The sequence below is a fragment of the Taeniopygia guttata genome, chromosome 28 (assembly GCF_048771995.1).
Source record: "Taeniopygia guttata chromosome 28, bTaeGut7.mat, whole genome shotgun sequence".
Taxonomy (NCBI): Eukaryota; Metazoa; Chordata; class Aves; order Passeriformes; family Estrildidae; genus Taeniopygia; species Taeniopygia guttata.
Genome location: NC_133053.1, coordinates 3,751,890 through 3,772,345, shown reverse-complemented (window position 1 = coordinate 3,772,345; position 20,456 = coordinate 3,751,890). Strand labels below are relative to the sequence as shown.

Below are 20,456 nucleotides of genomic sequence, written 5' to 3'. Positions count from 1 at the left end.
GTGATTGCATCCCTGGATATCTGCCAGAGCTGGGAAGAGCCTGAGAAATTCCATAAGGCCCAAAAAACCCCAAAATCTCCAGCCTGAGCAGGGCATGTCGAGTGCAGCGCTGTTGTTGGGGCAGCCAGGAAGGGTTTTAGGCCCTGATGTGTGGGAGAAATCCTGAGATTTAAAGCAGATCCTTTCCCAGAGGAGCTGCAGGGTTAATTCCGTGCATCCCAGGCAGTTTGGGATAGGGACATCACGGTTCTGTTGCCATAAAAATGCCCCAAAATCTGATAGCAGCACCACTGGATCCAGTAGTGTATAAATAAAATTCCTCTGTATAAATAAATAGAGGGGACATCACTGAGCCTCACAATTTCCTGAGCTGGAAGGGACCCCCAGGGTCATCAGCCCAGCCCCTGTCACCATAAAAATGCCCCAAAATCTTTGTTTTCAATAAAACTCCGAGTGAAAACAGCCCTGGGAATTCAGAAAATTCAGCAAAATGGGGTTGTTGTCCCTCAGTCAGCCCTAGCCAGGAGAAAGCTCTGACATCCACTCCCTGGATAATTTTAGTTAATGGTTTAACTCTTAAATTACTCATTTTAATTAATTAATGACAACCAGTATATGTATTAATAATAAATATTGTGTTATTCTTCAATTACACTCAGCCAGCACGGAACAAGGTTGTCATGAGCTAATTTTGCAGGAGCACAGCTGGGGAAAATCACTGGAATTTTAAGTTTTGACAAACTGACTCTGATAAACTCCAATGAACAAAGCCTGGGAGAGAAAGATGGATTGAGGCTGGACATCTGGAATGCAGAATTTATGGACCACAAGGAGGCCTTGGAGAAGCCAGAAGCAAAAAAAAAGACTGAAATGATTCAGTTTAAGCATTGGAGTGTCTCTGCTAGAGAAAAAAAAAAAAAAACAGACTAAAAAGATTAAAAATACAGTCTAATTAGCAGGAAAAGAGAGAAATTAATAACCAAAAGAGGATAGAATACTAATTAATGAAAGAGAATTAGCACAGAATCATGGAATATTCTGAGTTGGAAGGGACCCCTGAGGATCAATTGTGATGATTATTAATTATTAAGTGATGGGAATCAAACCACAACCATGGTGTTATGATGTCATTTAGAACCAATGAACATTAATTTATTTTTCTATATAAGTAAGTTTAATAAATAAAATAATTTTATATAAATATAATTTCTATAATAAAAATATATATTTCTATATAAAAATATATAAATTTATATGTCTAATATATATTTATATAGTTCTATATAAAATATAGAACTATATAGATAAATATAATAAATACATGAATTATATATAAATATTTATATTTTATATAATTTTATATAAATATAAATGTACAATTAAGTAACAAAGTTTAGGATCAGGGTCTGTGTGGAGGCCAGAATTTTCTCAGCCATGCACACAAACCCTGGCCATGAACAAAATAATACCTGACTCCTTGATACAAAAATGATGATATTAGAGGGTTTATTTATCTTGATGATTTTGAGGGACTTGGTAACGCTTCAAAACAAGGAAAAGGTGCCTCAATTTCTCGGTACCTGCCAGAGGGTGTCGAATTTGGTGCCCTCAGGAATGGAATATTTCCCAGATTTGTCGTGATCCACCCGGTAGTGATAGACGGTTTTGCCATAGACGAGGGACAGGGCATAGGCACGGTTCTCCTTCTTTTCCCTCAGCCTGGCCGGAAGGAAAATTATTCATAAATTATTGAAAGCAGATCTTGGTTTTACTCTGAGGAGTGTCAGTGCCAGTGGTGAGTCGGCACATGTATGTGGAGAGGTGTCCCTGAATTCCTGTATAAAATTATAAATATTATACATAAAATTTTATTAATATAATATAATATAATATAAGCTATTAAATTTTATCTATTTTACAATAGAAATATATAATTAAATTCTATATATTATATATATAAATATACCTAATAGAGCTATAATATTCCCCCTTGTCCTGTTGCTCCAGCACCTGTTGAACGGTTCTCCAGCTAATCCTTCCTTTCCCTAACTGATCCAGGAGAGAATTAAATGATTTTAAGGGTGTCTCACCAGGGCAGAGATGCAGAGCAAAACTTTCTCCTGTGTTTTCTGGGCCTTACATTGCCAGCCTGTCAGTGTTTCATATCTTCCCCCACTGAACCCTCTATCCCTCACCATCCTGTGCAGCAGCAACCAAAATTTATAGAGATATTGAAATAAGAAAAAGAAATAAAAGTCCAGATTGGCTCTTCGTGGTGGGGCAGATGTTGGAGCCCTGGACATTGAGAATTTCAGAGTTTCTGTGCTGACAGGCACTGACCCCCAAGAGAACACTGCATTGACCTGAGGCCGTGGAGAAGCTTCCAAAATGGAATGACAGAATTGGGATTTTGGGTGTATGGTTTGAATAGAAGTGTGGAATATCACACTGTGGAAAACAGAGTTGAAGGGTTTAGAATACAGCAATATATTTAAAGCAAGATAGAAGTTTTAAAGCAGAAGCTAATCCTTCTTCTTTCCTTCTTCTTCACTTTCTTCTTCATGAGTTTGAGTAGTATCATGTAATTAGATAAAAAAGTCTGCGTTACCAGTCACGAGTTGTTAGTTATTAAGTTAAAAGTAAAAATAATTTAGGTGTAATTTCTTAATTGAACAGTTTATCCTCAAAAGGCCTTGTAGACAGAGAGATACAGCTCCATTTTTTAGCTTATTCAAGTACTATAAAACTCACAGTCTATGAATTTATAATATAGATAAGAACTAATAAGCATCTAAACAAAAAACCTTCTCAGACACTTAATCCCAACCTTAACAGAAAAAAAATCCAAAGAATCCACACAATGGTGCCCCATGTGAGGAAGAACAGATTTGGGGTTTTGAAATACCTGTAACCACTCTGAGAAAATTCAGCTGCACCTTCTCTGTCACATGAAACCAGTCCCAGCAGGGCAGTGGGGGTGGGAATGGTCAAAAATCCAGGGATTTGGGTACTCACAGGAATTTCCCATCAGGCTGTGCCCCCGCGTAGAGCCTCCGTTCCGCTTCCTCCCGGCTGATATTGCCGTGGTACCAGGGCATCCTCTCGTGGGCTGTGGTGGCCACCAGCTTCTCCACCTGGGGAGCCTGGCTGATGATGGCCTGTTCCAGGGCATCCCCCTGGGAAAGAGCAGGAGAAGAGACCTGCTGCCATCCTGCTGCTCTGCTGATGGCTTCAACACAGCTCTTTTGGGGCACACATGACACAGGAAATTTGGAACATCTCGTAATTAATCAAGACCCAACAGCAGCTGAATCCTGTTCTGCTGCAGAGCAGAATTCCTGGCTTGTCTCAGCTGACCTAATCCTTTAAATCCAGCTGAAGTCCTTTGAATTTGGTGAGGGAAGAGGGAAGGCACCATGTTTATGTGGGGAATCTTAATGCTGAGCTTGTGGGGTGTCATTCAGCCTCGTGTTTCAGGCTGGTGGCAAGTTGGATCTGTGTCCTGGCAACCCAAAGGGCCGCCCTGTCCTGGGGGCAGCAGGCCAGGGAGGGATTGTCCCACTCTGCTCTGCCCTGGGGCAGCCTCAGCTCCAGTGCTGGGGCACTTTGGGCACCACAAGGTCAGAAGGATCCAAAGCTGCTGGAGAGTGTCCCAAGGAGGAACACGGAGCTGGGGAAGGTCTGAGGAGCGGCTGAGGGCACTTGGCTGGTTCAGCTGGAGCACAGGAGATGAGGGGAGGCAGAGGGGCAGGGGCTGAGCTCTGCTCTGGGACAGCTCCTGGAGCCCAGCAAGGGCTGGAGCTGTGCCAGGCCTTGGCATGGAGCTCAGGGAAAGGTTCTTCCCCCCGAGGGTGCTGGCACTGCCCAGGCTCCCCAGGGAATGGTCCCGGCCCCGAGGCTGCCAGAGCTGCAGGAGCGTTTGGACAGCGCTCTCAGGGCTGCTCAGGGTGGGGCTGTTGGGGGGTCTGGGCAGGGACAGGGGCTGGGCTGATGATCCCTGAGGGTCCCTTCCAGCTCAGGATATTCCATCACTCCATGATTTTTGTGAGGGCACAACCTTTCTGGTGCCCACCCACTGGCACCAGGACTTGGCACGGTGGGTGCAGTTTGGCAATCACAGGGGAGGGACCCTGAGTTCCTCTCCCCGGGCTCACGGTGTTAAACCCGTACTGTCCCTTTGCCAGGAGGTGGCGATGTCCTTTGTGCTCTCTGCAGGTGGCCACAGATCTGCTCTAGGGGAAAGCCTACAGATTCCCCCGGTCTGGGAGAGAATTCTGCTACAAAATTCCTCATTTTAGCAGAGAACGCCTCATTCAGCTATAGAAACCCTATAGAACATCTCATTCACCCTATATAATACCTCATTCTGTCAAACACGTTTGGTGTAAATAGGCCAAATTTAGAAAGGCTCCATAAGGAGACTGCCTGAGCCGTATTTCTCCAAGGACTTCAAAGAAAATATAGAATCCCGGAATTATTTAGGTATTTAGGTAGAAAGCCGTAGTACCTCCAGTTTCCACGTCTGCCGCACGTATTCCCGCACCATGTTGTCCCTCATGCTGTCGAAGACGCCGGGCTGGGGCTCCACCCCGCTGGGGCGGTTGCAGGGCTTGCGCAGGGGGCAGCAGAGCCCGTCGGCGTCCTTGGAGTAGAACTCGCAGAGCTCCTCGGGGCCGCAGTGGGCCTTGCCCCCCAGGATGGCGTAGGTGCCGTTGAGCTGGCGCTCGATGGGGTAGTGGTAGAACTGCAGGTCGCACACCATGGACAGCACGTAGCCGCCCAGGCTGCGCAGGCACTGCCGCAGCAGGAACAGCCCGTCCGCCATCCCCCCCAGCTTCAGGTGCTCCTCGGCCTCCGAGCGCGCGATGCTGCCGTAGTAGAAGGGCAGGTGGGCGGCGGCGTCCGGCATCTCCCTGGCTTCGCTCGCCACGGTGCCTCACGCGCTCTGGAGGCTGCTGGGCCAACAGGGAAGAAATTGGGTGTTACATTGCGCTCAGGCCATGTTTTCCCCCATTCCCCGGGACCCCTGTGACTCAGATCAAGATAAGCCTGGACCCCTCCTTCCAGCCCCAATGGGGTTGGCGGAGACCCAAAAGAGCCCTCGCTGTCCAGAGCCTAGATGCCCCTTCCTGTTCGGAAGGCGATGCCCCTTCCTCTTTGGTCTCTTTCTGCCGCTCTTCCCCACGGACCATGCAATAAAGAGGTAGACAACTACATCGGGGTAAGAGCCTCTTTTGGGAATCTTTGCCCATCTCCTGATGTTCCTCCCCTCAAGGCCTCGTATCTCTGGGCTAGCCTGATCATTTAGGGGCTGAGAGAGAGGAGAAACATCAGTTGGTAACCCTCCCCTGGAGGGAAACCACCCCCAAGCTGTACCCACCTTGTTAGGGTGAGGAAAAAGGCTTCTCCCAGCATGCCTTGCTGCGACATGCAGATTCCATGTATCCCATTGGCTCTTCCGCCTCGCTCCACCCCTTTGCCCTCATCCCATTGGCCCTGGTGTTCTGTCCCACCTCCCAAGATCCTTATATAAACCCGTTTCTCCCTGCCTGAGTGGCTCTCTGTCCCTGGATTCCTTTGGGGAAGAAGCTCGATGAAGGTTCTCCGGTTCTCTCTGGAGCCCACACAAAAACCCCGTCTCTCCCTCTGTGTCACCCGGCTCACAGAAGAGCTGGAATCACCCAGCGTAAGCACAGACGTGCCTGTGCCCCCGAGGTGTCTTTTTCAAGACACTTCTTTGGGAAGGTCACAGCATTCTGAACAACGCCCGCCGTGACAGCACACTGCTGGGGCCCGGCCTGACAGGGAAAATTCATCCCTGAATCATCATTTTGCAAAATGGTTTTATTTGGGTTCAGACTTCCCTGTCTAGAGGTTCTCCCGCTGGCTCTCTGTGGGGTTGTTTCAAACTCACAGCATCCCTCTATTCTGCCCTTACCGGAGCAGGGAAATGCAAATAAAAATCCACCTGATCTTGATTTAAAGATCCCAAGCAACAGAGAATCCACTTGATCCTGATTTAGAGATGCCAAAGAACAGAGAAACCACCTGAACCTGATTTAAAGATCCCAAGCAAGAGAAAAAGCCCCCAATCCTACAGTGAGTTCCTCCAGTCCTTGATTACTTTCACTATTAAAAATGTGCTCCTTAAATCCATCCTGACGTTTTTAGCCTTGACTTCCTACCATTTTCTCTCCAGCCCTGTTCACAATAAAAGGAAATTCTTTGGCTTCTCTGAATAAATGAGCTTTGCCATGGAGGTCTAGAAGGCCAAAACCTTCAATGCATTGAGATTAAAACACGAGGTGGATATGAAACATCTAAAACAACATTTAGATTAACAACTGCACCAAGCACAGTGAAAGGAGAGAAACCCAAGTGCCTCTGGGCAGACTACAACCATCAGGCAGCGGGAACAAGAAAAAACCTTCCTTGAATTGTTTTTTAAGCAATCTGTGGAATTTTTCCCCCACAATACCTGGCTCTGGGTGGTTCCTGATGCTCCAATCCCTTTGGCAGAGAGGGCCCTTTGTTGACCAAGTCCCTGCAGAGCCCCGGGTGCCGAAGAGCTTTAGGGCTTGTCTCTGTGCAGGGCTTGTATCTCTATCTTGAATCATCTAAAATCCCACCCAGAGGATGTTGACAGAGCGCAGTTTGCTGTAATCAGTGGAAACATTATCGTGACCAAAGGGTCTCATTTGTTCCCTGGAGCCTGAACTTTGGGGTTGCTCCTGCGCAGACGATGACCCCAAAAAGATCAGAGACATTTTCTCCACCTGCACCTCCTGCAAATGTGTCACTCCTGTGAGGAGCAAAGAAACACCAGATTTTGGGGCAGCACACTGGGTATTTGCCCTGGTTCTTCCCAGTTTGACTCTTCTGGACATGGTGGGAGAAGCTGTTTCCCCACGGGCTGAGCCCAGTGCTGTGGCCTCTGCTCCCAGGCAGTGGCCAGAGCTGTGCCTGGGCATGTGGTCAGCCCTGCCCTGGTGGCCAGCCCTGCTCTGGCTCATGCCAGCCTGGTTCATCCCTCCCAGCAGCACAGGTTCCTCCTGCCATCCCCTGGCATCACTGGAGCTGGGAAGGGCTTGGCTGGATCTCTGTGTTGGAAAGGCTCAGGAGGAACTGTCCTGCCCCGTGCACCCTGCCCTGCTCAGCCCTCAGCAGCAAAGGCCTGCCAGGAGCTGGATTTATGGCAACCAGAGCCTCCTCTACCTATTTGCTGTCCCCATGAAGCTCTGAAATGGCCCTGATGAGAACAGGAAGGGAGAGCAGAGAGGAGGCGTCTCAGCTGAGGCAGGAAACCACAACAGGAAGCATCAGTGGTTCACAGCCAGAGTGAAGGACCAGCAGAAAACATCCCAAGCATAAATCAGCCCAAATTGTGAAGGCCCAAATTCACCAAATTCATCAAATAGAGCAAAGCGGGGTCTTGGCACAGCTGCCAGTCTGGAATGTGGTGGTGAATGGGAACACCCTGAGGCTCAAACCCAAGCTGGGGTTGGTGCTTGGGACCAAAGCAAAGCATCCTAATCCTGTGATGCCTCCAGACATCAAAGCCCAGACTGGTTCCCAGAGCTGGTTCAGCTCCTGAGACCAGCTGGCTGCCAGCTCTGCCCAAGCTCAGCCTGCTCCCAGCTCGCAGGAAAATGGGCTGAAGGAGATGAGCAGTGAGGACTGCAGCTCTTGGGTTCAGCTGCAATCAGGTTCATGAGTCACGTTCATGAGGAACAGGAAATACTGAGTGGGCAGAGGGACGGTGATGGCCTCCTTTGTGAGCTGCTGCTTTGCCCTGGGATAAACAGCCATGACATCTGCACCCAAAACTGCTGAATCCCTTCTCTGGAAAGTCCAGGAGCAGCACATCAGAGCAAGTGGAGCACCTTTGTCAGTAGCTCAGCCAGGTGAAAATGAGAGGGCAGAAGTTACTGATGACATGTGAGCCCTCACAGAATTTCCAGCTGCCCACACAGGATGCTCTGTTATAAACAGGCTGTTTTCCCTCTCCAACCACAGAGCTGGAAGTGAAGAAACCCTCACAGAGATAGGAGAGGAACCCAGGGCTCAGAGGTTGGGTCAGGTGGTGCCACCCAAGCCTTGCTGCCACAGATCAACCCTGGTAGGAAATTACTCTGCTGAGAAAAACCTTCCCAGTCCTGAGACACGAGGGAAAGTCACCCCCTGAAGCCTGAGAGCAGATTGGAACAGGAATATTTATAATCCCTCTAAAGCTCTTAGTTTTAAATATTTGTCCTGGCTGGTTTTATTGCCCACACACCAGCTCAGGGTCTCCTCTAATTCCTGTTCCAAACACTGTTCCTTGGCACCACCTCTGCATGGACCTGAGCAACCCTGAACAACCTCAACAGACCTGCACAAATCTCCTTCAACTTTGTTCTCCCACGCTGCCAAATGCAGCCAAAAATGAGAACCAATTTCATGGACCAACACCTGAAAGAACCTGTGCAAGGAACCCTCCACCATTATTTATTTAAATTAACAGGACCTCATTTTTCCAGTTTAATCTGTGTCCCTGGGGCTGCAGGTGCTGGGTGTTCCCCTGGGTTTGGGTGGTCCCACAGGTTGGGCACAGGGAGCAGGGCTGGAAGCCCAGGGCTCCTCTGGTGATGGCCACGTTGGCAAGTTGGTGTGTGTGATGACGTGAAGATGCACCCAAAAAAACAACTGCCACGTGAAATCAGTCGGATCTGTGCCCCACGCCACAGGAAAGGCAGGCAGGAAGCCCTGGAGATGTCACTCGATCAGATCTATTTATAGCTGGCCACTCATTTTTACTCAGATCAGACAAGAACAGGAACTGGTTTGATTTTATAATTTCCAGAACAGCAATTGGTGCAAATCAGACCAGCTCCCGAGAGCAGGGGTTGTACTGGTGAAGCTGGAGGCAGCACTGGCAAGGTTCAGCATCCTGTTAGGACCACGTTTTGTGTCTCCTGGTCCTGGCAGCAATAATCCCACACACCACAAACAATCCCTGATAACACAGCCACAATAGGGTGGTTGGGACAGTCTGGGGTGGAGCAGGGACCTGCCTGGAGGGGAGCAGGTGGGGAAGGGCTGAAGTATGGGAATTGTGATGGGAAATCAGCCTGGAGAGGTAAAAAGGTGGATCTGAGGGGGCTTCTGTCCTTTGGGGGTGGTGTAGTTTGGAGTGGTTCGTGTTGCCAATGTGGGGTAGTTTTAACAATTCCCTAAATGGAGTTTAACTGGGGAAGGGGAGGAGAGGCAGCTCAAAGGAAGTGCGGGGAAAATGTGCCTGGGGATGGCTGAGAGGGGAATTCAGTCTGAGATGGGCCCTGGGGGCTCTGAACTGCTCCAGGGGTTCCTTCTGCTGCTCCTCAGGGCTGGGCTGTCCTGTGGAGAGGCTTTGGGGTGGGTTCTGATGGGAACAGAGATGGACCAGGCTTGGGATTGCTCCAGAGTGGGTTCCTGATGGACAGGGGCACAGGCAGGGTTTGGGATTGCTGATGGACAGGGGCACAGGCAGGGTTTGGGATTGTTCTGGGGTCATTCCTGATGGACAGGGGACAGGGTGGATTTGGGATTGCTCTGGGGTCATTCCCAATGGACAGGGGACAGACGTGGTTTAGGATTGTCCTGGGGTCATTCCTGATGGACAGGGGACAGGGTGGATTTGGGATTGCTCTGGGGTCATTCCCAATGGATAGGGGACAGCCCAGGTTTGGGATTGCTCCAGTGTCATTCCTAATGGACAGGGGACAGGGTGGATTCAGAATTGCTCTGGGGTCATTCCTGATGGGCAGGGGGACTGGGTGGATTTTGGGATTGCTCTGGGGTCATTCCCAATGGATAGGGGACAGCCGAGGTTTAGGATTGTTCTGGGGTCATTCCTGATGGACAGGGGACAGCCCAGGTTTGGGATTACTCCAGGGTAATTTCTGATGGACAGGGCACGGAGCAGGTTTGGGACTGCCCATCCTGCAGCAGCAGCAGCAGCAGAGGCAGGAGTGGGTGTGGGGCACCAGCTCTGCCCTGAGCAGCTCCAGCCTCTGCTGCCTCCTTGCCCCCTCCTGATGCCAAATGGCCACAAAGCTGCTTCTGGTGATGCCTTGCCTGGACCCACCTGCGTTTAATGCCAGAATAAATGCACTTTGTTCTGGTGCTGCTTGCTGCAGAGGTGATGGGCACAGCCAGGCACCTCCTGCCTGTCCACATCCCTTCCCTGCATTTCATTCTCTTGTTTCTGACTTGTGGTTGAAGATAAGAAAAAGGCTGGAAAACACCTGCAGTGTCCAAGTGGCCTTTGCAGATCATTCATCTCAGGACTGTGCAAGAGGAGGAACTGAGGAGTTCCTGAAGGATTCCTGGGGAATTTTTTTTAATCTTAAATATCTTAATCTTAAAAAAAATTAATCTTAAAAAAATAAGATTTTAATAAAATTGTAATCTTAAAAAAATAAGATTTTTTAAATCTTAAACAGAAAACTTGAAATAATTTTGATTTAACTTGCATAAACTTTGATCCAATGTAATTTTCCTTAGTTCAAAGAAAAAACCTGAAAAACTTCACTTTGCCTTGACCTGGCTGCATTCTTCTAATTACTGATGTTTAATTATTTATGCACTCCATGGCAGCTCTTCCCAGCATTTAGGAGCACTCACATTCCTGGCTGGAGCTGCTGTTCTGCCCTCCCTGCTGGCTGCTAATTAAAGCCAAAGCTGCTCAGCTCTTGATTAACACTTGAGCTGTGTGGGAGTTGTGAGAGGCAGTCTGTGTTTGTGCTCAGAAACACGGGCTGTGTGCAGATAAGGATCAGAGCTCACTGACTCACAGCAGCCCAAAACGGGTGAGTTTACAGTAAATCCACAGGAAAACCTCCCTGATTCCCACTCTGCTCTTGCTGGCCTTGAACAAGCTGAGTCCTCAGTGCCCCAGCGCTGCCTGATGCAGAAATGTTCCATAAAATATCACCAAGGGTGGAAAAGACCAGGGTTAAATCCAACCTTTGACCCAACACCTAAACCCCAGCACTCAGTGCCACGTCCAGCTGTTTCTTGAACACCTCCAAGGTGTTTCACTGCTTCCCAGGGCAGCCCGTTCCAGTGCTCACCAACCTTTTCCATGAAGAAATCCTCCCTGATCTCCTCCTCCCCCTCTGAGGTGAAATGTGGGAGCTGTTTGGCCCCAGGGACAATCCCCAGTCCTTTTCAGAAGGAAAATTATTGAATTCCACATCACTGGCAAGGCCTGTGAAAGGACCTGGTGATGTGGGAAGGCTCCTGGCAGTGGCAGGACCAGGGAAAAGCTGGTCCTGGGGAGCTCAGTGTCCCTCTACCCCCTTCTAAAGCCTTTTCAGATGCCTCATGTCCTTCCTTCCCCTTCTAAATCCTTTCTAGACACCTCATGTCCCTCTACTCCCTTCTAAAGCCAGGGACACAAAACCTCCTGTAGCCCTGCTGGAGGGGCTTTGGGCAGGTTAGAAATACAGAAATACAGAAATATGCAGCTCTGGAGTTGGCTGAGACACCAAAGCGAATTCTCTGTGCCTGCAGTGCCAGGGGCACTCACTTTTATAAGTGCAGGGGCACAGGGTCTCTCACTTTGATCAGTTCTGCTCCATTTGCACATTGGAGTTCATTGTCCAATTCCAGCTCCAGCCCAGGCAGTCCCATCCTGCTTGTTTTTCTCTCTTCATTCCACGGTGTTTGTGCTCTTGGGCTGAGATTTGGATCATTTGTCCTTGGTGCCCAGGTGGAGAAGGAATTGTTTTGTCTCCCTACTCTGAAGAGAGCTCACCATCCCCTGATATGAAGCGCAGATCCACACATTAAAGCAGCACAGATTGTGAAAATTATAAAAGCTCAAACCTGAGGCATCAACCTCCTCTGCTGTCTGTGAGTCACAGTCTTTGAAATCTCAGGTGAAGGGGCCACCAGCAGCTCCCAGCCCCACAAAATGAACGAGTTGGGTTCATCTTTACACTCAGAATATTCCTGTGGGCACCAAGGAAAGCTGCTGCAGGTGGGGAAGAGCTGGAGGAGCCCTGGATGCTCTCACTGCTCCTCAGACACACCACGAGGAGCTCAGTCTGCACAGACCAGACCTAAACATTCCCTGTGGTTTGAAAATTAAAGAATAAAATAAATCCCACCCCTGGGGCTCAGTGCCATGATCCCAGCACGTTGTTGAGGTTGAAATGAGTTATTTTGGGGGGTGATTTGAGCCTCAAAGTGTTGGAAATGTGACAAGTTCAGGAAAGAGCAGTGGAAGAGATGAAGGGCCTGGCTGGGCTGATTGATGGGCTCAGCCCTGGGGGATGGAGACAAACATGAATTGTTGTCCAAGAGTGATGGGGGAACATCTGAGAGCAAAGGAGAAGCATCTGAGGAGCACCAGTTTCCTTCAGAGAGGAAAAACTGGTTTGGATGTGCTGATAAAATGGAACAGGGATAAGGCAGAAGAAATGAATCAGTGGAAAGGAAGTCTGGGTATCAAGAAACATTTCCAAGGAAGAAGATTCATCAGGATGTGGGGCAGGGGGAGCGTGGAAGTCGCCTTGGCAGGCCCTGAGCACTGGTCGGGAAATGGGAACAATCCTCCCCAGGCAGGAAAAACCCACAGGGATGAGCTCACAGCACTTTCCCATATCTAATTCCTGCAATCCTGAGTTCCATTAGGGAAAATCCTCCTTTCAGTTTCTTTCTGGGACCAATGTGATCTCCAATTCCATCAGTCTTTTGTGGAAAACTGAAAAGCACCGAGCACAGAAAGATTTTGTGACATTTTTGGTGGTGTTTTTGCGTGAAAGGAGAGTGAAACCCTCCCTGTGCACAGCAGTAAATATTCTCTGGCACATTTTTATAACTCAGTGATCAGGACTGAGGTGAAAAACAACTCATTCTCCATGGTCTGGTGAGTTCCTGGTGTTTGTCCTTCCTGTGCTCTCAAGGGGAGGCTGCATTAATCAATAACTGCCCATGCTCAGGCTGTTCCCACCTGCACTATTCACCTCTCCATTCACTTTTCCACCCAGAAAAAATACCCCTGAGGTGACCTTGCAGCTGAACATCCCAGAGCAGGCAAAACCCAGCATTTCCCTCTTGGAAGGGACACAAGAAGGAGCAGAAGAAAGTTAATGCTGCCCCACAGAAAACCTTTGGGGCCTCGTGTTCTGCTCCCCCCCAGCTGGACCTGGGGACAGCAAGAGCCCATGGACATGAATTTCACTGTGCTCAAAGTGGGGATTGGGGCTGGAGGTCCCTCTCAGCTGTGGGGGATGCTCCTGGCTGTGTTTTGGGGCACTGAGAGCAGGGTTCTTATTTCCCCCATAGCCTCTTCACAGGGCCAGCAGCTTTTATGGAGCATTTCCAGCAGAGCCAGGGTGGAAATCCCTTCACACCCCAGGGAATGCAGGGCCCTGGCAGCTGAGCTGGGCTTGTCCTGCCCTGCTTGGGCTCAGCTGAGTTCCGAGAAAGGCCTGGCTTAAGCTGTGTGAGTGGATTTTGGGGAGGTGCAGACAGCACTGAGCACCCCTGAACCTTCTGCCCGTCCCTCTGGCATCCCTTGCCCTGCTCTGCTGTGCCCCTGGGGCTTTTCTCCAGACTCTTGTCTGCCTCCACATCCAAACCATGTTCCCTGGGGCAGGATTTGCTGGATGCTTCCCCAGCTCAGCCACAGCTCTGGAGTCTGTGCCCAGTTTGCCCAGTTTGGCTCTGGCAGGACCCTCTTCTGTCAGAATCTGTGCTATTGATGATTCCGAGATTGTAGAAAGTCTCTGTCTTTCTACCCTGTTGCCGAAAAAGAAGCCATAATTCGTCTGTGCTGTTTCAAGGTTGTTTATTCTGTTTATCTCTAACATGTTCTGCTGCCCTGCCGCAGCTCTGTCCTGCAGGGCAGCGTGTGGGGCTCTGCCCTCAGTGGGATGGTACAAACATTAAATACCACAAACTACCTGTGCTGGATTTACAATAACGTGCCAATATCTGTCACCTACGTTGGACAGTGTGTCCCCAGCCTGAACCAACAGAAAAATGCCAACACCACAGTGAAACATGGAGAGCATGAAGAAGGAGAAAAAGGACAAGGCACACCCAATTTCCTCCATCTTGTCCCCTCTGAACCCCTAATCTAGAAACCTAAAATTTTACTCTTGCACCCGTGTCACACTTAATTATTATTCTTATCAAACACTTAAAGCTTGTAATTCATCCTGTAAGATTGAAAACTCTTTTCCATGGACAGAGATCACAGACAGTGTCTCTGGGGGCTCTGTCCAGGGGGGTTCCTGACCCCTGCCAGGGTCCCAGACCTGCCAGGGCAGCCAGAGGGAAGCTCTGGATTCCCACACTCTTCCATCCACCCCCCTCTGTCCTGGAGGTGACAATGACAACAGGACCTTGAACATCTGACACAGAAATTGGGAGATGCTTTCCCGCTGGTTTGTGGGCACGTGCTCAGTCTCACCCTCCTCCCTAGGGCTGCATTAATAAAAGAAAGTTTTATTGGTTGTGATATTTTATTTATGGGGGTGCTCCCACCGCTGCCTCCGCAGCTCTGTGCGTGAAAGATCAGAAGCCCAGATAAAAACCGAGGGGCAAACCACACATGGATGTGTTCACAGATCAACTACTGGATCTGCACAAACAACTGAAAGGAAAAAAGTTGTGATTTTCACTGAAAAACTCAAAACTTTCCACTTGGCCTGCAGATCTCAACAACAGATTTGGGTGTGATCTGCTTCAGGGTGCTCAGTGCTCCTTTCCAAAATCAATCTAGAAGGGTTCACTCTGCTTCAGAAACCAACACTGGGATTTTCCTGGGGAGATGCAGAGCAGGAGAGCCAAAAACCTGAATAATCTGTTCTTCCCTGGCCCAGCCTGTCACACCTGAGTGACTTCAGAGGCTCTGCCTGGGGGGGTGTTTGGAAGAATCTCAGAGGCACAAATCAGAGATTTTTAAGGTTTAAAATACTCAGGCCCTGGGGTTTTTGGCCAGAATAAGAGAGAACCTGGGGGCTTTGGCCAGAATAAGAGGGCAAAAAGTGGTTGTGTTGGTGGATAAAATGAGCCCAGAGATGCTGCTTTTGCTGCTTTTGCTGCTTTTTGCTGCTTTTTGCTGCTCAGTGATTTCTGCTTTGTAGTTTTGCCCATCCAGTGCTGCCCAACCCAGCCCTGGGCAGAATCCAGAGTGTCCCATTTCCTCCATCCCATCCACTTGCCAAAGCTCCAGGTGGATCAACTGGGAGGCTCAAGGTTCTGCTTTGGCATTGAACTCTTGCACCAGAAGGTTTTCTGAGCATCCCAGAATATCCTGGGCTGGAAGAGACCCACAGGTATCAAATCCAACCCCTGTCCCTGCCCAGACACCCCAAAAACCCCACCCTGAGCATCCCTGAGAGCTCCTGGAGCTCTGGCAGCATTCCCTCGGGGGGAAGAACCTTTCCCTGAGCTCCATGCCAGGAGAAAGTTTAAGAGCAGGAAAGTTTATTGAGCATCAGATGCTCTGGTTGGAGTTTTAAAAGAGGAAAGATGAACTTATGGCTGGAATCTAAACTGCAACAAGGGAAGGAATCCTGCAGGATCCAGCTGAGGGCCCAAAATCCCCCGTGTGAAATGTCCTGGTGGTGGGAGATGCTCTGGAAGGGTCTCCATGGGGCTGGGAGCTCAAACTTTGCCTGAGCATTGCTGGAACGTTATTTCAAAACAGGCAGAGGCTGTTCCTTTATTAATCTGTGTTCTGGGGATCAAACAGAAATTCTAACTGGGCTTGAGGAAATTCCTGAAGAGGAAATTCTGAGGAGGAAAATGAAGAAAACTGGGAAGTGAAAGTGTTGGACATCAGCTCTGAGGAGTCGGGACATCCCTGCATGTGAGCAATGGTTTGTGAGGGAAACAATGGGAATTTGTTCCCACGTTCCCTGAGTGTGGAAATGCTCCACTCACAGGCAGCTTGGATCCCTGTTTTCTAAGTATAACACTTATATTTTATATATACAGCTGTATATATACATCTTGTGGCTGTATATATACATCTTGTAGCTTCTACTACAAGATTTTCTGAGGCAGAAATAAAGGTTCAGATCTGCCCAAAGTGTTTTGTTTCTTTTTCATTACAACAGCAAAAGGGTTTTGTTCCAATGATATGGATGGGATGTGGGAAAATGGAGTTATTTCAGGCTGGTTCGTGTTTTATCCTCACTGGGGCTGGAATTTGATTCCTGGCTTTGTGTGGAGTTGGTGGAAGCTGCCCATGGTCCCCTGGGATCTGTCCCATGTTCTGGGCTCTCTCTCTGCTGTGCCCATTCAATTCCACACCCTCCAGAGCCTTTCCTGGCACCTCTGGGATGTTACAAGACTAAATCAGCACGTTCAGGGATCAAAGCTGTGTTTAAAAATGCACATACCTGCTCTAAGGACGAGGGTTATACTTCAAGTTTATATTTAATTATGTTAAATATTCTATTCTATTCTATTCTATTCTATTCTATTCTAGTCTTATATTTAATTCTAGTAAATACTAATGTATTTATTCTATCTATTTTTTATACTCTAGGTGTGTGTACTTACATCCTGTATTCTATTACCCAGCATTAAACACTGGGGGTGCTCCCCTGGAGAGGAGAAGCTCCAGGGAGAGCTCAGAGCCCCTGGCAGGGCCTGAAGGGGCTCCAGGAGAGCTGGAGAGGGACTGGGGACAAGGCCTGGAGGGACAGGACACAGGGAATGGCTTCCACTGGAAAAGGGGAGATTTTTGTGGGATATTGGGCAGGAATTGTTCCCTGGCAGGGTGGGCAGGCCCTGGCACAGGGTGCCCAGAGCAGCTGTGGCTGCCCCTGGATCCCTGGCAGTGCCCAAGGCCAGGCTGGACAGGGCTTGGAGCAGCCTGGGACAGTGGGAGGTGTCCCTGCCATGGCAGGGGTGGGATGGGATGGGATTTAAAGTCCTTTCTAACCCAAACCATTCTGGGATTCTGTGGCTTTAACTCCCAACCCATCCACTTGCAGTTACTCACCCTATGAGTCCACAGAGATTCCCAGGAAATCAAGCCCTGGACAAAATGTGTGAGCCTTTCAATCACCTGATAACAATTATTTGTACTTTTGAGTATTTCCAGCCCTCCAGAACTTCTGCTTTGCCCCACAAGGAGCTGCTTCCTGGCCGTTACCCAACTCAACCCCAAATGCTGTCAGAGGTGAAAAAAAACCTCTCAGTGCCACTCTTTGCCTTCAGCCTCTTTATTTTTGTGCCTCCAGTCCCACCTGCTTGGGGTTTGTGAGAGGAAAAGCTTGGCTTAACCGACACCTGTGTTCTTCCTGACCTCTGCTGCTCAAGCCAAATCCTCTGTGCCTGCTTTGGTGGGTTTAGATCATGGATGGAACCTGGGCATTCCCAGGATTTCTGCTTTTCGTGGAGTTGGGCACTTTACAGAGGGACTATGGATTGTCCTGATTATCTGAGAGCTTCCAAGAAAGCCTCTTCCTTCATGGGAATTAATTTTGAGGGTTGTATATTAATATGTGCGAATTCTAAATCCTGCCATGGCAGCACCCACATTTCTTTAGGAAATCTTATTCCCAGCAGCATGAGAACACTTTTCAGAGAATTGGGTCCCTCTTCCCAAGAGGAAAAAGGAGGATGAGGGATTGAAATCAACAGAGTCATAAATAAATCAGGAAGCACAACCTTGTAGACTTCTTTGTTCAACCCCAGCCAACGAGAAGCTTGATCCCTTCCCCAGCTCTTCCCTGGTGTTCCTGTGGGGTTCACTCCAAGTCTAGTGGATAGGAAAGGTTTTCTGAGGTTCAAACCCAAGTTTCCTTTGTCCCACGTTATTCCCCAACAGCCCAGACAGTGTTTGAATTAACGGGACCTGGATCTGTGCCCATCCTCACCGAGCAGCAATGGAGGAGATGCCAAAGAAACCCAAGGAAATAAAAGTGAGTTTGCCTCTGGATTTCAGTGTATTTATTGCTATGATGGCCAGCAACAAAACTCTGAAGTTCTTCTGGAGTGTTTGGAGCATTATCCAGGTAACCCTAAGCCTTCCCTCAGTGCCACAGAGATCCTAAAAGCTTCCCTCAGAGCCACTGAGATCCTAAACCTTCCCACAGAGCCACTGACATCCTAAACCTTCCCTCAGAGCCACTGAGATCCTAAACCTTCCCTCAGAGCCACTGAGATCCTAAACCTTCCCTCAACTGAGATCCTAAACCTTCCGTCAGTGCCACAGAGATCCTAAACCTTCTCTCAACTGAGATCCTAAACCTTCCCTCAGAGCCACGGAGATCCTAAACCTTCCCTCGGTGCCACTGAGATCCTAAACCTTCCCTCTGAGCCACTGAGATCCTAAACCTTCCCACAGAGCCACTGAGATCCTAAACCTTCCCTCAACTGAGATCCTAAACCTTCCCCCAGAGCCACCGAGGCTCGCAGGGAATTTAAAGAGAAACTTCCAGAGTTTTGATGCCATGTCCAGAGACAAAGGAAAGGGAATGGCTGGCCAGGAGTGTTGGACCACATGGATCATCTCATCATCTTCTGACCTGTCTAAACCCCCTCAGCTTCGAAAAGAACGTGATGGCCCCAACTCAACCCCGTTTTTTCCCAATGGAGTGATCAGTAGGAACACCAAGGTCACATGAGGAATTAATCTGGAATCTTAACCCCAACTTTTCACAGGATCTCCCCTCTGAAGGCCCTGGTGCTGCAGAAGGCACCAGGCAGGGAACAAAGCAGCCATGATGCGCCCGCCACCCAAAACAACAGCAGCGAACAAAAAGTGCCTCTTACCTGCTCTGCTGGCAGCGTTGGGGGCTTCCCTACAGCAGCTGGGGAGCAGGAAAGGAAAAAAGAGGGGAAATAATCTCTGTTGGGTGAGGGTTGTGTCGATTTTGGGAAAGAAGAGGCCGCAGCATCCAGCGACAGCTCTGGCATTCACAAACCACCGCTGGCTGGGTTTCTCTGAAATGTGACCCTATTTCCTTGTTGCACAGGAAAGGAAAGGAGAGCAAACAAAAGCTGTGCAGCTCTGAAGAGTGAAAGAGCTCTGAGATCTTCTCCGTGCCAGGGCAGGGGTCTGCTGGGGAAGGGAATGGGTCAGAGGGAGGTGGTGAGGAGCTGTTGTTATTTAAATGGATGTTTTAGGGGAGATGTTGCTTGGGGAGCAAAGTTTTCTCCTTGAACAGCTCCCACTGAGCAGATGTTGGTGGGAAAGGGAATCTGTGCATGAGTGTCTTTGCCACTGGATCACAGAATCAGCTGGGCTGGAAAAGCCCTCCAAGGTCATCGAGTCCATCCTGTGCCCCATCCCCACCTTGTCCCCAGCCCAGAGCCCTGAGTGCCACCTCCAGGCCTTCCTCGGGCACCTCCAGGGATGGGCACTCCAAACCTGCCTGAGCAGCCCCTGCCACGCCTTGAGCATGCTTTCCATGGAGAAATTCCACCTGATATCCTCCAAATTCCTCCTGGAGCAGCTTGAGGCCATTTCCTCCATCCTGTCCCTGTTCCCTGGCAGCAGAGCCCAGTCCCCCCGGCTGCCCCCTCCTGTCAGAGCCATTGTCATGCCAGGCTGGGCCTCCTGAAGTCACAGAGGAGTAAGGAAAACTGAATTTCTTTGGATTTTCCAGGAACTACTGAGAAAGGCCCTCTGGGAGGGGCTGCTTGGGAGTTGTGGTTTGTGATGGGCTCAGGAGCCCAGGAAGCCTCTCCTGGGCTGGTTCTCCTCCCTGTTTCTGATCAGTGATCAGCTCTTTGTGGTGCCAGAGTGGCCAGAATGTTGTCATTGATCTGGGGACCTTCCATCTGCAGTGCCACCACTGCCAGCTGGGCTGGGAACCTTCCAGCTCCAGTGCCACCAAAGGGTGGTGATGTTTTGCAGGATTTCCAGCGGCTTCTCGGGGCCAGGTCTCCTTTTCCAGGAGGAAAAATCTCTGTGTTTCATCCCCCAGCTTGCTGCCACCCGTCCTGGAATTGTTTGGTACAGGGACAAGGGCCAGCCTTGAAGAAAGGCAGTGGCACCACAGAATCATGGAATGCTTTGGGTTGGAAAGGAAGTTTAAATCCCATCTTTCCAACCCCCCTGTGGGCAGAGACACCTCCCTTTGGATCAGCCCCATCCATGAATGATTCCTGCAGAATGCAAAGAGGTGTCCCAAGGAGATGGATGGTGTCAGAATCTGTGCTATTGATAATTCCCAGATTGTAGAAAGTCTCTGTCTTTCAGCCCCGCTGCCAAAGCAGAAGCCATAATTGGTCTGTGCTGTTTCAAGGTTGTTTATTCTGTTTATCTCTAACATGTTCTGCTGCCCTGCCGCAGCTCTGTCCTGCAGGGCAGCGTGTGGGGCTCTGCCCTCAGTGGGATGGTACAAACATTAAATACCACAAACTACCTGTGCTGGATTTACAATAACGTGCCAATATCTGTCACCTACGTTGGACAGTGTGTCCCCAGCCTGAACCAACAGAAAAATGCCAAC

The 20,456-nt window shown here is 49.3% G+C and overlaps 1 protein-coding gene across 1 annotated transcript in view; it reads right to left on the bottom strand.

Moving 5' to 3' along the window:
- Nucleotides 1-18,952, bottom strand: part of ZAP70 (zeta chain of T cell receptor associated protein kinase 70) — a 30,142-nt gene extending 11,190 nt beyond the window's left edge. The window contains exons 1-4 of the mRNA XM_030256983.4: nucleotides 18,772-18,952; nucleotides 4,508-4,952; nucleotides 3,016-3,176; nucleotides 1,581-1,719 (exon numbers count right to left, since the gene is read on the bottom strand). Of these exons, the coding sequence (XP_030112843.4) occupies nucleotides 1,581-1,719; nucleotides 3,016-3,176; nucleotides 4,508-4,909 (702 nt within the window). The 5' untranslated portion in view covers nucleotides 4,910-4,952; nucleotides 18,772-18,952. The remainder of the gene's footprint in view (nucleotides 1-1,580; nucleotides 1,720-3,015; nucleotides 3,177-4,507; nucleotides 4,953-18,771) is intronic.
- Between the last annotated feature and the right edge of the window lie 1,504 nt (nucleotides 18,953-20,456).